Source organism: Corvus brachyrhynchos, unplaced genomic scaffold, assembly GCF_000691975.1.
Source record: "Corvus brachyrhynchos isolate BGI_N302 unplaced genomic scaffold, ASM69197v1 scaffold21, whole genome shotgun sequence".
Classification (NCBI taxonomy): Eukaryota; Metazoa; Chordata; class Aves; order Passeriformes; family Corvidae; genus Corvus; species Corvus brachyrhynchos.
In genome coordinates this window covers 5,058,453-5,068,720 of record NW_008236924.1, presented here as the reverse complement: position 1 = coordinate 5,068,720, position 10,268 = coordinate 5,058,453, and the positions used below count along the sequence as shown (strand labels likewise).

At 42.0% G+C, this 10,268-nt stretch overlaps 1 protein-coding gene and 1 long non-coding RNA gene across 3 annotated transcripts in view; one reads left to right on the top strand and one right to left on the bottom strand.

The window, feature by feature from the left end:
- The window catches only part of CPEB4 (cytoplasmic polyadenylation element binding protein 4), a 34,310-nt gene extending 28,203 nt beyond the window's left edge, over positions 1-6,107 (top strand). For both annotated transcript variants that reach the window (XM_008628995.2, XM_017728203.1), the window contains 5 exons: positions 858-947; positions 1,412-1,530; positions 2,344-2,458; positions 2,643-2,824; positions 5,484-6,107. In XM_008628995.2, coding sequence (XP_008627217.1) covers positions 858-947; positions 1,412-1,530; positions 2,344-2,458; positions 2,643-2,824; positions 5,484-5,711 — 734 coding nt within the window. In that variant the 3' untranslated portion in view covers positions 5,712-6,107. The remainder of the gene's footprint in view (positions 1-857; positions 948-1,411; positions 1,531-2,343; positions 2,459-2,642; positions 2,825-5,483) is intronic.
- A 1,118-nt stretch (positions 6,108-7,225) lies between these two features.
- Positions 7,226-9,635, bottom strand: LOC108445176. The gene is made up of 2 exons (XR_001859931.1): positions 9,307-9,635; positions 7,226-7,440 (listed from the first exon to the last, which is right to left on the bottom strand). It is a non-coding gene; the product is annotated as an uncharacterized LOC108445176 (long non-coding RNA).
- Positions 9,636-10,268: the final 633 nt, after the last annotated feature.

Below are 10,268 nucleotides of genomic sequence, written 5' to 3'. Positions count from 1 at the left end.
AGCAGGATAAAACGTACAAAAGTGTAAAATTAAACAAGCCAAGATCACCTGTGGAAACTCATGAATCCATTGCCATCATTTCACAGGCCTCAGAAGTCAGTAGTAGGAAAAGCTGCTCATAGTTTTATAAGGTCTGTGTGGGGTAGTAAGTCCTAACTCTGTGTTTGGTTGCTCCTGTGTAGTTGAGGTTGTTTCCAGCAATGATTTTTGTCCTGTGGTAGCTTCTGACATGTGCATGGTGAGAGCCCAGACAGGAATGAATCTGTGCAGGGCATCCTGTGGCACCAGGGAGTTGTGGTGGGCCCAGAGCACTGCAGCTGTTATTGAAATAAATCTAAAAAGTCATGTACAGGTCTTGTGAAGCTTCGTTTCACCTGAGCTCTGTGTTCTGTGTGTATGATGCTGCTGGCATAGTGGTTAGAAGAAATGCAACAATAAAGCTGAAAAGTTTCCTTTTCTTAATCACAGAATTGTTTTAATCCCCAGGTTTTTTGTGTCACTGCTGTGACACGGCAGCCTGAATGTCATGTCAGCCATGAGAGTAGTTGAAGCTGGATTATTGTAACTGTACAGATGCAGTGGCTCAGTTCTTGTGAATTAATGGGTTATGAACCTTTGTGATTATCAGTAGAAAGAAAAGCTTGAGCTTTGGCCTGTCTTGTTTTATAAGGAGTGTTCTGCCTTGTCATAAAGATTCCCCGTCAGCTACTGAGCACTGCTGTGAGCTGCTGGACATGGAGGGTCACAGAATGTTTGTTTATAGGGTGAAGCTACCTGAAGTCAGTGTCTTTCAAATGCCTTAAATTCAATTTATTTGAATTTTAAGTTCATGCCTTTTCCCTTTTCTGCTGTTCCAGATGAGATCACTGCAAGTTTTCGGCGCTTTGGACCTTTGATTGTAGACTGGCCACACAAGGCAGAGAGCAAATCTTATTTTCCTCCTAAAGGTAAACATCTAAAACCAAATCAGATTAGCATTTTAGAATATTTTTTTGTGATAAGATACAAGATTGGTCTGACAGTGACACAGTGTTTAGAAGGAAAAGAGTTTAACCCTTGGGATTGTTCTAAACTGGTGAAGTCTCGAATGTGGCTTTGCAGTTATTACTCACTGAAAGAATTCTTCCTTAACTTCCTGTTTTTCCTTTTTTTCATTTTCCCTTTTCCCCCTGTTGTTGTACATGTAGTAACAGCTCTTTAAAGGCACTAAATGCCTTCCACAGCAGCTGGGAAGGATTTGTCCCTTACATGAACAACCAGAGCGCTTGCGGGTTAGAAATGTGTGATGAGAGCACCTTAAATCTTTTCCCCTCCTGTGTGGCAGCGTGATGTCAAACATAATTCTGAGTTCAATTATGATCCTGTAGACAAACAGCCAGCAGCAGTGATGTTTGTGTTTTCCCTCTGCCAGGATATGCATTTTTGCTGTTCCAAGATGAAAGCTCCGTGCAGGCACTGATTGATGCATGCATTGAAGAAGATGGAAAGCTCTATCTCTGTGTTTCCAGCCCCACTATCAAAGACAAGCCGGTAGGTGGAATTGTCAGGGCCTGCACAATTCCTGGGTGATAAACACAAATTGGGTTCTTCACATGCAGTTTTTGTCTTCAGAATGTTAATGTTAAAATTTCTTTAAGGTGTCAAGTTCTTGGAAGAGAAAAGACCAAGTTACTACTTTTGAACGAGACATAGGAAGGTGTTTTAGTCTTGTTACAATGCCTATTTTTGTTAGAAAAAGATGTGTTTCCAGACAGGTATTTTATGCTTGCTAATGATAAACATGTAGAATTCATATTGTCTGAGTGTTGTATGTAACAGAGATAAATCCTAAAAACATACCACTGAACTATAAATTATTAATATACAAATAGTTTGGGGGCTGATGCAAGTCTGTCAATAGTTGGGGAGAATTCTGCTCTAGTCCTGTGCTTCAAATTTTGGCCAGCTGTAACCAAATATAAAGCAACACAGTAAATAAACAGGCAACTCTGGAGCCTGCTGCACTGAGATAAGGCTGGGACGACAGGAGCAGTGCACATCTGTGTGACCAGGGGGGTTGGACAGCACAGCTCAGTCACGATTAAGTAAACGTGTCAGTAGAGGGTGAGGGTTGTTTCCCAGAAATTTGGGTAACAAGGAAGTGATGAAATTTAGCACCCTCAAATGGTCTGTCTTAAGAGAGCTCGTTACCATTTCATTTTGAGAAATGATTGCTGAACAAGTAGAGTTTAGAAAGTAGAGCTGTTTAAGAAGTTTGCTTCTCTGTAGGACACTGTTGTAATTTATATTACTGAGACACTTTGAATTGTGAATGGTTAAAAAAAACAGGCTTTTTGTCCATAGGTTCAGATCCGGCCTTGGAACCTTAGTGATAGTGATTTTGTTATGGATGGTTCCCAGCCTCTTGACCCAAGAAAAACCATTTTTGTTGGTGGTGTTCCTCGGCCTTTACGAGCAGGTACACACTGCAGCACTGGGCATGTTGGATGTGCAGCCTGGTTTGGGGAGCACTGGGGGAAGCGAGCCTGGCAGCGAGGGAATATCGAGTGTGGTGACAGTGGGGGACACGAGCTGGCCTGATGTGGTGCTTTTAGAGACACAACGGAGCCTAGAGCGCTGTTTGGTTTTGCTTTGTGCTCTAGTGGAGCTGGCGATGATCATGGACCGGCTCTACGGAGGGGTTTGCTACGCCGGCATCGACACCGACCCCGAGCTCAAGTACCCCAAAGGAGCAGGGCGGGTGGCATTTTCCAACCAACAGAGTTACATTGCTGCTATCAGCGCTCGCTTTGTCCAGCTGCAGCACGGAGAGATTGATAAACGGGTAAGGCCTGCGCCCCTGGGCTCCTGGGCTCCTCTGGAAACGCCCTCTCCCACCTCATGGGGTGTCCTTGGAAATGTTACACCAGATTAATCCCGTTTTTAGTGCCTCTCAGGTGCAGCACGCAATAAAATGGAGTGGTAGGGAGCTGGTGGTTCTGGCACGTGGGAGGTGACTGTGAAACAGACTTTGTCGACTTGCTGAGTGTAGTGGGAAGTGTGGCAGCTGCCTTGGCCTTTTCTAAGAATATTGCACTCCTCAGATGCTCCCCCTGCAAGGATTTGTGGTGTTCGTGTGATGCAGGGAGGGAGGTGCATGCCAAGGATGGGGCAGCTCTTAATCCTGCTCGGCATCTTTGGGGGGGCCAGGCAGAACCACCCCATGCCTTGTAAACTTGTTACTGTGCACTGCAGCCTCACATTCACCCTCCCACAGCCTGTGCAAAGGCTGTGTTTGGTTTTTTCGTTCCTTTATTATTGTATTCCTCATTATTTTAAATTAGAGGAATATGGACCAGCACTTGCTTCTGCCCTCTTCATCTCTCTAAAATAGAACTGCCAGTTATGGTGATCTTCAGACCACAATTTTGGGAAACTCAGATGCTTACATCTCCTCTTGTAATTCATCCTTTGTCTCTGGATTTTTCCTACATGACTGTCACTACTGATCTGAATTTTATAGTTAATACAGCGGAAAACCTCCAAACTTGGCTGATTAGCCCATTATCATTTCACTTCTGCTTTGGCTATAAAGCTTGGGCAGAAGAATTGTAACAACAATTTGACTGTGGGCCTGTGAATTGGAATGTCTTTGTTCTAATCTTGGCTCTGAAATGAGTTCTGTACAGCTTTGAACAAATAATTTGGGCTGTCCTTGTGCAACTTGTGCTTGCATAAGCAGACACTTGGGTGAATAGGTCCATTGAAGCTGGTGGGACTACAAATTTAAGTAAGTACTTGTAAACTCTGAACAAAATTTTGCAATCTATTTCCCCTTCCTCCTCTCCTCCCACTCCTTATTTCCTCATTTTTTGTGTAGTTTTTGTGTGGGGAGATAAACGTTCAGAGAGGATTCATCATAGGAGAGTTTGGGTGCATGAGGGAGGTAAAAATACACCAACACCACTACTTTTTGTTAAGGTTCTATTTATTAATAGTTTTCTAAGACTGCTTTTCTGTTAAAAGAAAAATAAAATTAGTGAAAAACAAAGTAACAAGAAGGGATTTCCTGTAAAATTGGGCAAGAAGGTGCTGCTAAAGGGTGTGCCCTGAGATAATGCAAAGGAAGGGTTCAGTGGCTGGGGCTCCCACCCTGAGTGGGCCTGATGGAGCTGCTGTAACTCTCTGGAGCTGGGAAGTTGGCTGTGCCCAGCTCAGGGAGCAGTTGCAGCCCCTGCCACACTCCGAGTAAATGTGGCCAGGACACCTGAGCTGCAGTTTGGCCTCTGAACATGGCTGAGCAGAGCGAAGGGAACAGAATCACCACATGAAGGAAGCCTGTGTGGCATCTTTGTCCTTTTAGCACTTGGAGAAGGCAGCACTCCTCAAAAAATCCCCAACCTCACACTACACAGCAGATGAGGGGATGGGGAATGTAGTGTTAGGAATATTTGCCTGCGTCTGCTCTTCTACAAATTGACTGAGTTGGCAGGGAGGGGTTTTGGGAAATGCAGCTTGATGGGAAGAGAGAACCAGGTCATTAAAAAGGTTGCTGTGCTGTCTCTGAGCAGTTTATGTGTCCTGTAAGCAAAAATGACATCAAACTACTGCAGTGCTGTCTGGACTGTGATAAAATTAGGTGGGTTTAAAAACCCAGGAACTTGTGAATGTCCTTATTTGCCTGAGGTGTGTCCGAGACCTGTGAGGTGCAGAGAGGAGCAGCCCCAGGCCAGATGCAGAGATAACAGCAGAGATACCAGTCACAGCCTGGGTGTTTGAAAATGTTGGTGAAAACATCACATTAAATGAGCTTCAGAGACGCTTCACAAACCCTTCTAGAACAGGAACTCGTAACCTGTATTTATTTCTGCTGTTCTGAATTCCTGCCCATCACCTGGCCCTTAATGCCAGCAGCGTAGGAGGGCATCAGTCCCATGTTAAGCCTCTCATTTGATCCCAACAAGATCAGGTGGATTTCCTTTAGCTGAGAGGACTAAGCCATAGAAAAAGAATACAGAAATTGAGTATTTATTTAGAGAATAAATTAATTATTTTTAATGTTGGGACTTTGGACATTGAAAGTTGCAGGCCATGTGCATATTTAATCCACAGTTATGGTGCTGTATAAACAGTTTCCATTCCTGCCTGAAAGAGAAGGAACTTAATTGGTCATCAAAAATAACTCCCATAATTATCCAGGGTTTTGGTGTCAGTCTGTGTATCAACAATAGGTTGTTTGGGCCTTTCTGTAAATCAGAGACAGCAGGTGTGATCAGTGGTCAGCACTGATTTCTGGGGGTGTTTTTTAAGGATCAAGGAGAGGGGAGGAGTGTTGACGTGCCTGGAGTTTTGGGTGTTCAACAGCCACGATCAGGCGTCACGAGGGGGAAATCTTGAGTGTAGCATTCCCTACTGCATTAACTGCTGGCTGCCTGCTAGAACACGGGTGTGCAATTAAGAATTTGCAACGAAGAATGATAAATTGTCTTGTTTTGTGGCTGCAGGTGGAAGTTAAGCCATATGTCCTGGACGATCAGCTGTGTGACGAGTGTCAGGGCGCCCGCTGCGGCGGGAAGTTCGCCCCGTTCTTCTGTGCTAACGTGACGTGTCTGCAGTATTACTGTGAATATTGCTGGGCTGCTATCCATTCCCGGGCCGGCAGGGAATTCCACAAGCCCCTGGTGAAGGAGGGAGGGGACCGCCCGAGACATATTTCATTCCGCTGGAACTAAAGGATCGCTCATTTGCAGGCCTCCAATTAAGTGCACTCTTCTGTTCTCCCGACTGCCCTCCCCACCCCGTCCCTCACTCACAGCATGTCCTTTTGTAGTAGTCTGTAATTTAACAATAGTCTAACGAAAGAATGACCTATAATGGGTATTTTATAGAATCTTGTCATTGAAAACTGTATTGGGAACTCCTTTTCGTATCGATAACATGTTGCAAGCGAGTTGCATTCTCTTGTCTTTACTACCGAGAGAACACTTAATTTCCTGCAACGTTTTCTTAGAGGAGAGAAAAATATTAAGAGAAGAGAATTGAAACAATAGAGTATTTTGGTTTTTTAATTAAATTATTGTTAATAAAGAACATAATAATACTTTTATTAAATAACCGTGTAACAATAACACTATCAGTCTGTTCTGACACTTTTCCCCCAGGGAAGCCTGTTTTTGCCTCTTTTTTTTTTTTGTTTGTTTGGACTTTGGATTTTTCCAGCAACAGATGAAGTTAGCATTTACCTACCAACAGGAAAGAGCATGTTTAAAGCAACAAAAATGCATGAGCAAAGTTGAAGCAGCACTATAATAATGATTTGTTTTGTTTTGGGTTTTTTTAAATATTTTAAGGGTTTCGAGGCTGAAATTTTAGCTCGGTGTGTATCTGACCGTGCCTCTGGCTACCACCCACATCCAAATTTCTAATGAGATAGGCAGAGCTTACTATATTTTCATCAAAATGATTACATTTTAAGAATTCCTGAATGTAAAAGTTGAGTAAAGTTACTACTGAGGGGGGAGTGCACTTTTTTTTCTTTAAGAGAACTCAATTGTCTGGTTACAGCCCTAGATATCCTACCAAAGCTAGAGTAATGACAACTAGTGAACTGGCATTTCCTCTCCTGAAGGATAAATATATAGATTTTATTTTTGATGGCTATATATAACTCTATATCCTAATATACTAACATTCATCAGGGGCCAGCCTTTGCTCTCCATTTTGACGTGAAAAAGTAGAAAACCTAAAGATACCTCAAGGATATCACTGATTTTTACTGGAGTTTTGATATTCCATTGTGGCACACAAACTCAAATTGGCTGCTTATTGGTTTCCCATCTCGGCTGTAAAGTCACTTTTCAATCCCCTCAGATTTAGCTATAACAGAAGGCATGAACCCAGGAGTTTCCAAATGTTGCTTTGCACTGTGGGCTGAATTTGTGCATGGAATGGTGCAAGTGTGCAGATGCCTTTCTTATTCTTGCTGTAGAAAGAATCCCAGCTCTTCAGAACTAATTGTGGGGAGATAAAGACACGCAGGTGTTTGAAGTGCCAACATCGCTAATTAACGCCGGCTTTATTGGAACTCAGTCCTACCTTGAGAAGCATCAGCCCAGGACACGTGAACCCAACGCTGACGAGCGGGTGCAGAGGGTTTAGTTTGAAACAGATGAATGAAGGAGTAGTTCTGAAAATTTATTTTTAGTACTTTTGAACTAAATGCCCTGGCCAACTTCTCCACCAAGGATGTAGCAGTGTGCAAACAAAGTGATTCTGTGGCAATCTCTGCCCGGCCCCAGGGGCCTGGGACCACCCGAGAGTCTCCCAAACCAAAGATTTGCCCTGGCACTGCTTGGAAAACATCTGCTCCCTTCAAAGCCCCCCTCATCCCCTTCCCCCAGCCCCCATTATCTTTATGAGAAGCAGTTTTTGTGTTCAATACAGGCTTTAATGAACTGATACCTGCTAACGTGACGTGTCTGCAGTATTACTGTGAATATTGCTGGGCTGCTATCCATTCCCGGGCCGGCAGGGAATTCCACAAGCCCCTGGTGAAGGAGGGAGGGGACCGCCCGAGACATATTTCATTCCGCTGGAACTAAAGGATCGCTCATTTGCAGGCCTCCAATTAAGTGCACTCTTCTGTTCTCCCGACTGCCCTCCCCACCCCGTCCCTCACTCACAGCATGTCCTTTTGTAGTAGTCTGTAATTTAACAATAGTCTAACGAAAGAATGACCTATAATGGGTATTTTATAGAATCTTGTCATTGAAAACTGTATTGGGAACTCCTTTTCGTATCGATAACATGTTGCAAGCGAGTTGCATTCTCTTGTCTTTACTACCGAGAGAACACTTAATTTCCTGCAACGTTTTCTTAGAGGAGAGAAAAATATTAAGAGAAGAGAATTGAAACAATAGAGTATTTTGGTTTTTTAATTAAATTATTGTTAATAAAGAACATAATAATACTTTTATTAAATAACCGTGTAACAATAACACTATCAGTCTGTTCTGACACTTTTCCCCCAGGGAAGCCTGTTTTTGCCTCTTTTTTTTTTTTGTTTGTTTGGACTTTGGATTTTTCCAGCAACAGATGAAGTTAGCATTTACCTACCAACAGGAAAGAGCATGTTTAAAGCAACAAAAATGCATGAGCAAAGTTGAAGCAGCACTATAATAATGATTTGTTTTGTTTTGGGTTTTTTTAAATATTTTAAGGGTTTCGAGGCTGAAATTTTAGCTCGGTGTGTATCTGACCGTGCCTCTGGCTACCACCCACATCCAAATTTCTAATGAGATAGGCAGAGCTTACTATATTTTCATCAAAATGATTACATTTTAAGAATTCCTGAATGTAAAAGTTGAGTAAAGTTACTACTGAGGGGGGAGTGCACTTTTTTTTCTTTAAGAGAACTCAATTGTCTGGTTACAGCCCTAGATATCCTACCAAAGCTAGAGTAATGACAACTAGTGAACTGGCATTTCCTCTCCTGAAGGATAAATATATAGATTTTATTTTTGATGGCTATATATAACTCTATATCCTAATATACTAACATTCATCAGGGGCCAGCCTTTGCTCTCCATTTTGACGTGAAAAAGTAGAAAACCTAAAGATACCTCAAGGATATCACTGATTTTTACTGGAGTTTTGATATTCCATTGTGGCACACAAACTCAAATTGGCTGCTTATTGGTTTCCCATCTCGGCTGTAAAGTCACTTTTCAATCCCCTCAGATTTAGCTATAACAGAAGGCATGAACCCAGGAGTTTCCAAATGTTGCTTTGCACTGTGGGCTGAATTTGTGCATGGAATGGTGCAAGTGTGCAGATGCCTTTCTTATTCTTGCTGTAGAAAGAATCCCAGCTCTTCAGAACTAATTGTGGGGAGATAAAGACACGCAGGTGTTTGAAGTGCCAACATCGCTAATTAACGCCGGCTTTATTGGAACTCAGTCCTACCTTGAGAAGCATCAGCCCAGGACACGTGAACCCAACGCTGACGAGGTGCAGAGGGTTTAGTTTGAAACAGATGAATGAAGGAGTAGTTCTGAAAATTTATTTTTAGTACTTTTGAACTAAATGCCCTGGCCAACTTCTCCACCAAGGATGTAGCAGTGTGCAAACAAAGTGATTCTGTGGCAATCTCTGCCCGGCCCCAGGGGCCTGGGACCACCCGAGAGTCTCCCAAACCAAAGATTTGCCCTGGCACTGCTTGGAAAACATCTGCTCCCTCCAAAGCCCCCCTCATCCCCTTCCCCCAGCCCCCATTATCTTTATGAGAAGCAGTTTTTGTGTTCAATACAGGCTTTAATGAACTGATACCTTACCAAGTTCCAAAGGTCAAAATGGAGACATTTGCTGTCTATTAGTCAAGTATAGCAAGGGAGCTGCTTTTACTGAAATCCCTGAAAATATTGACAACAGTAATGCAAATGCAGAGTGCTCTTGTGTAGATTGTCAGGGACTTTTTTTTCTCTGAAGTACATAATTATAGTTGGAATGTTCCTTTCATTTTTTTAATGCTTGTAGGTGGCTTGGGGTGTGCTATTGTGCCGATCCTACCCAGCAAACAGGTGAGGTGGGTTTCCATTACAAGAAATAACACTGTTTGAGAACTAGCTTTGAATAATAATTTTTTCCCTTTGTACATGACCTGCTGAATTTCGGTACAGTGTTTTTGTAGCTAACTTATTTTGTCATGCACATAATGTATATTTGTTATGCACTACTTTTGTATATCTTGTTTTTCCAACAGTGAGCATTTTTAGGCACACTTTTCACTGACGGGATATCTCTTTATGCAATACCTCAATTTTTCATATTGCAAAGAGTAGCTTTTTGTACTTTTATTACTGAGAGATCTTCATATACTTCATTTTTTAATATAAATAATTTTAATAAATTTTATTTTCTTATATTCTGCTTTTTATACATTTCAGTGCTCTGCATACATTTTGAATTATGGATGTTGTGCACTGGCAATGCTATTTTAGAATCTGCAGAGAAAAGAAAGCATGTTGCTTAAACATCTTAGCCCAGCACCAGGTATTTGGTGTACATATAATTTAAGAAATAGTATATGTAAAGTTGAGAATTAAAGAAGAAAAAGCATGAAAGTGACAAATGACACTTGTCTTTAGACCCATGAAATTTAAATGCATAAATATAGTGTAGAAATTTAAAAGTCAAGAACCATCAAAATTGTCTACCGCTTCTTACTGAGTTTTTAAAAATTATACACAAATGCAGACGTTTTTGGTGAATGTTTAGCCATTTTTATTATT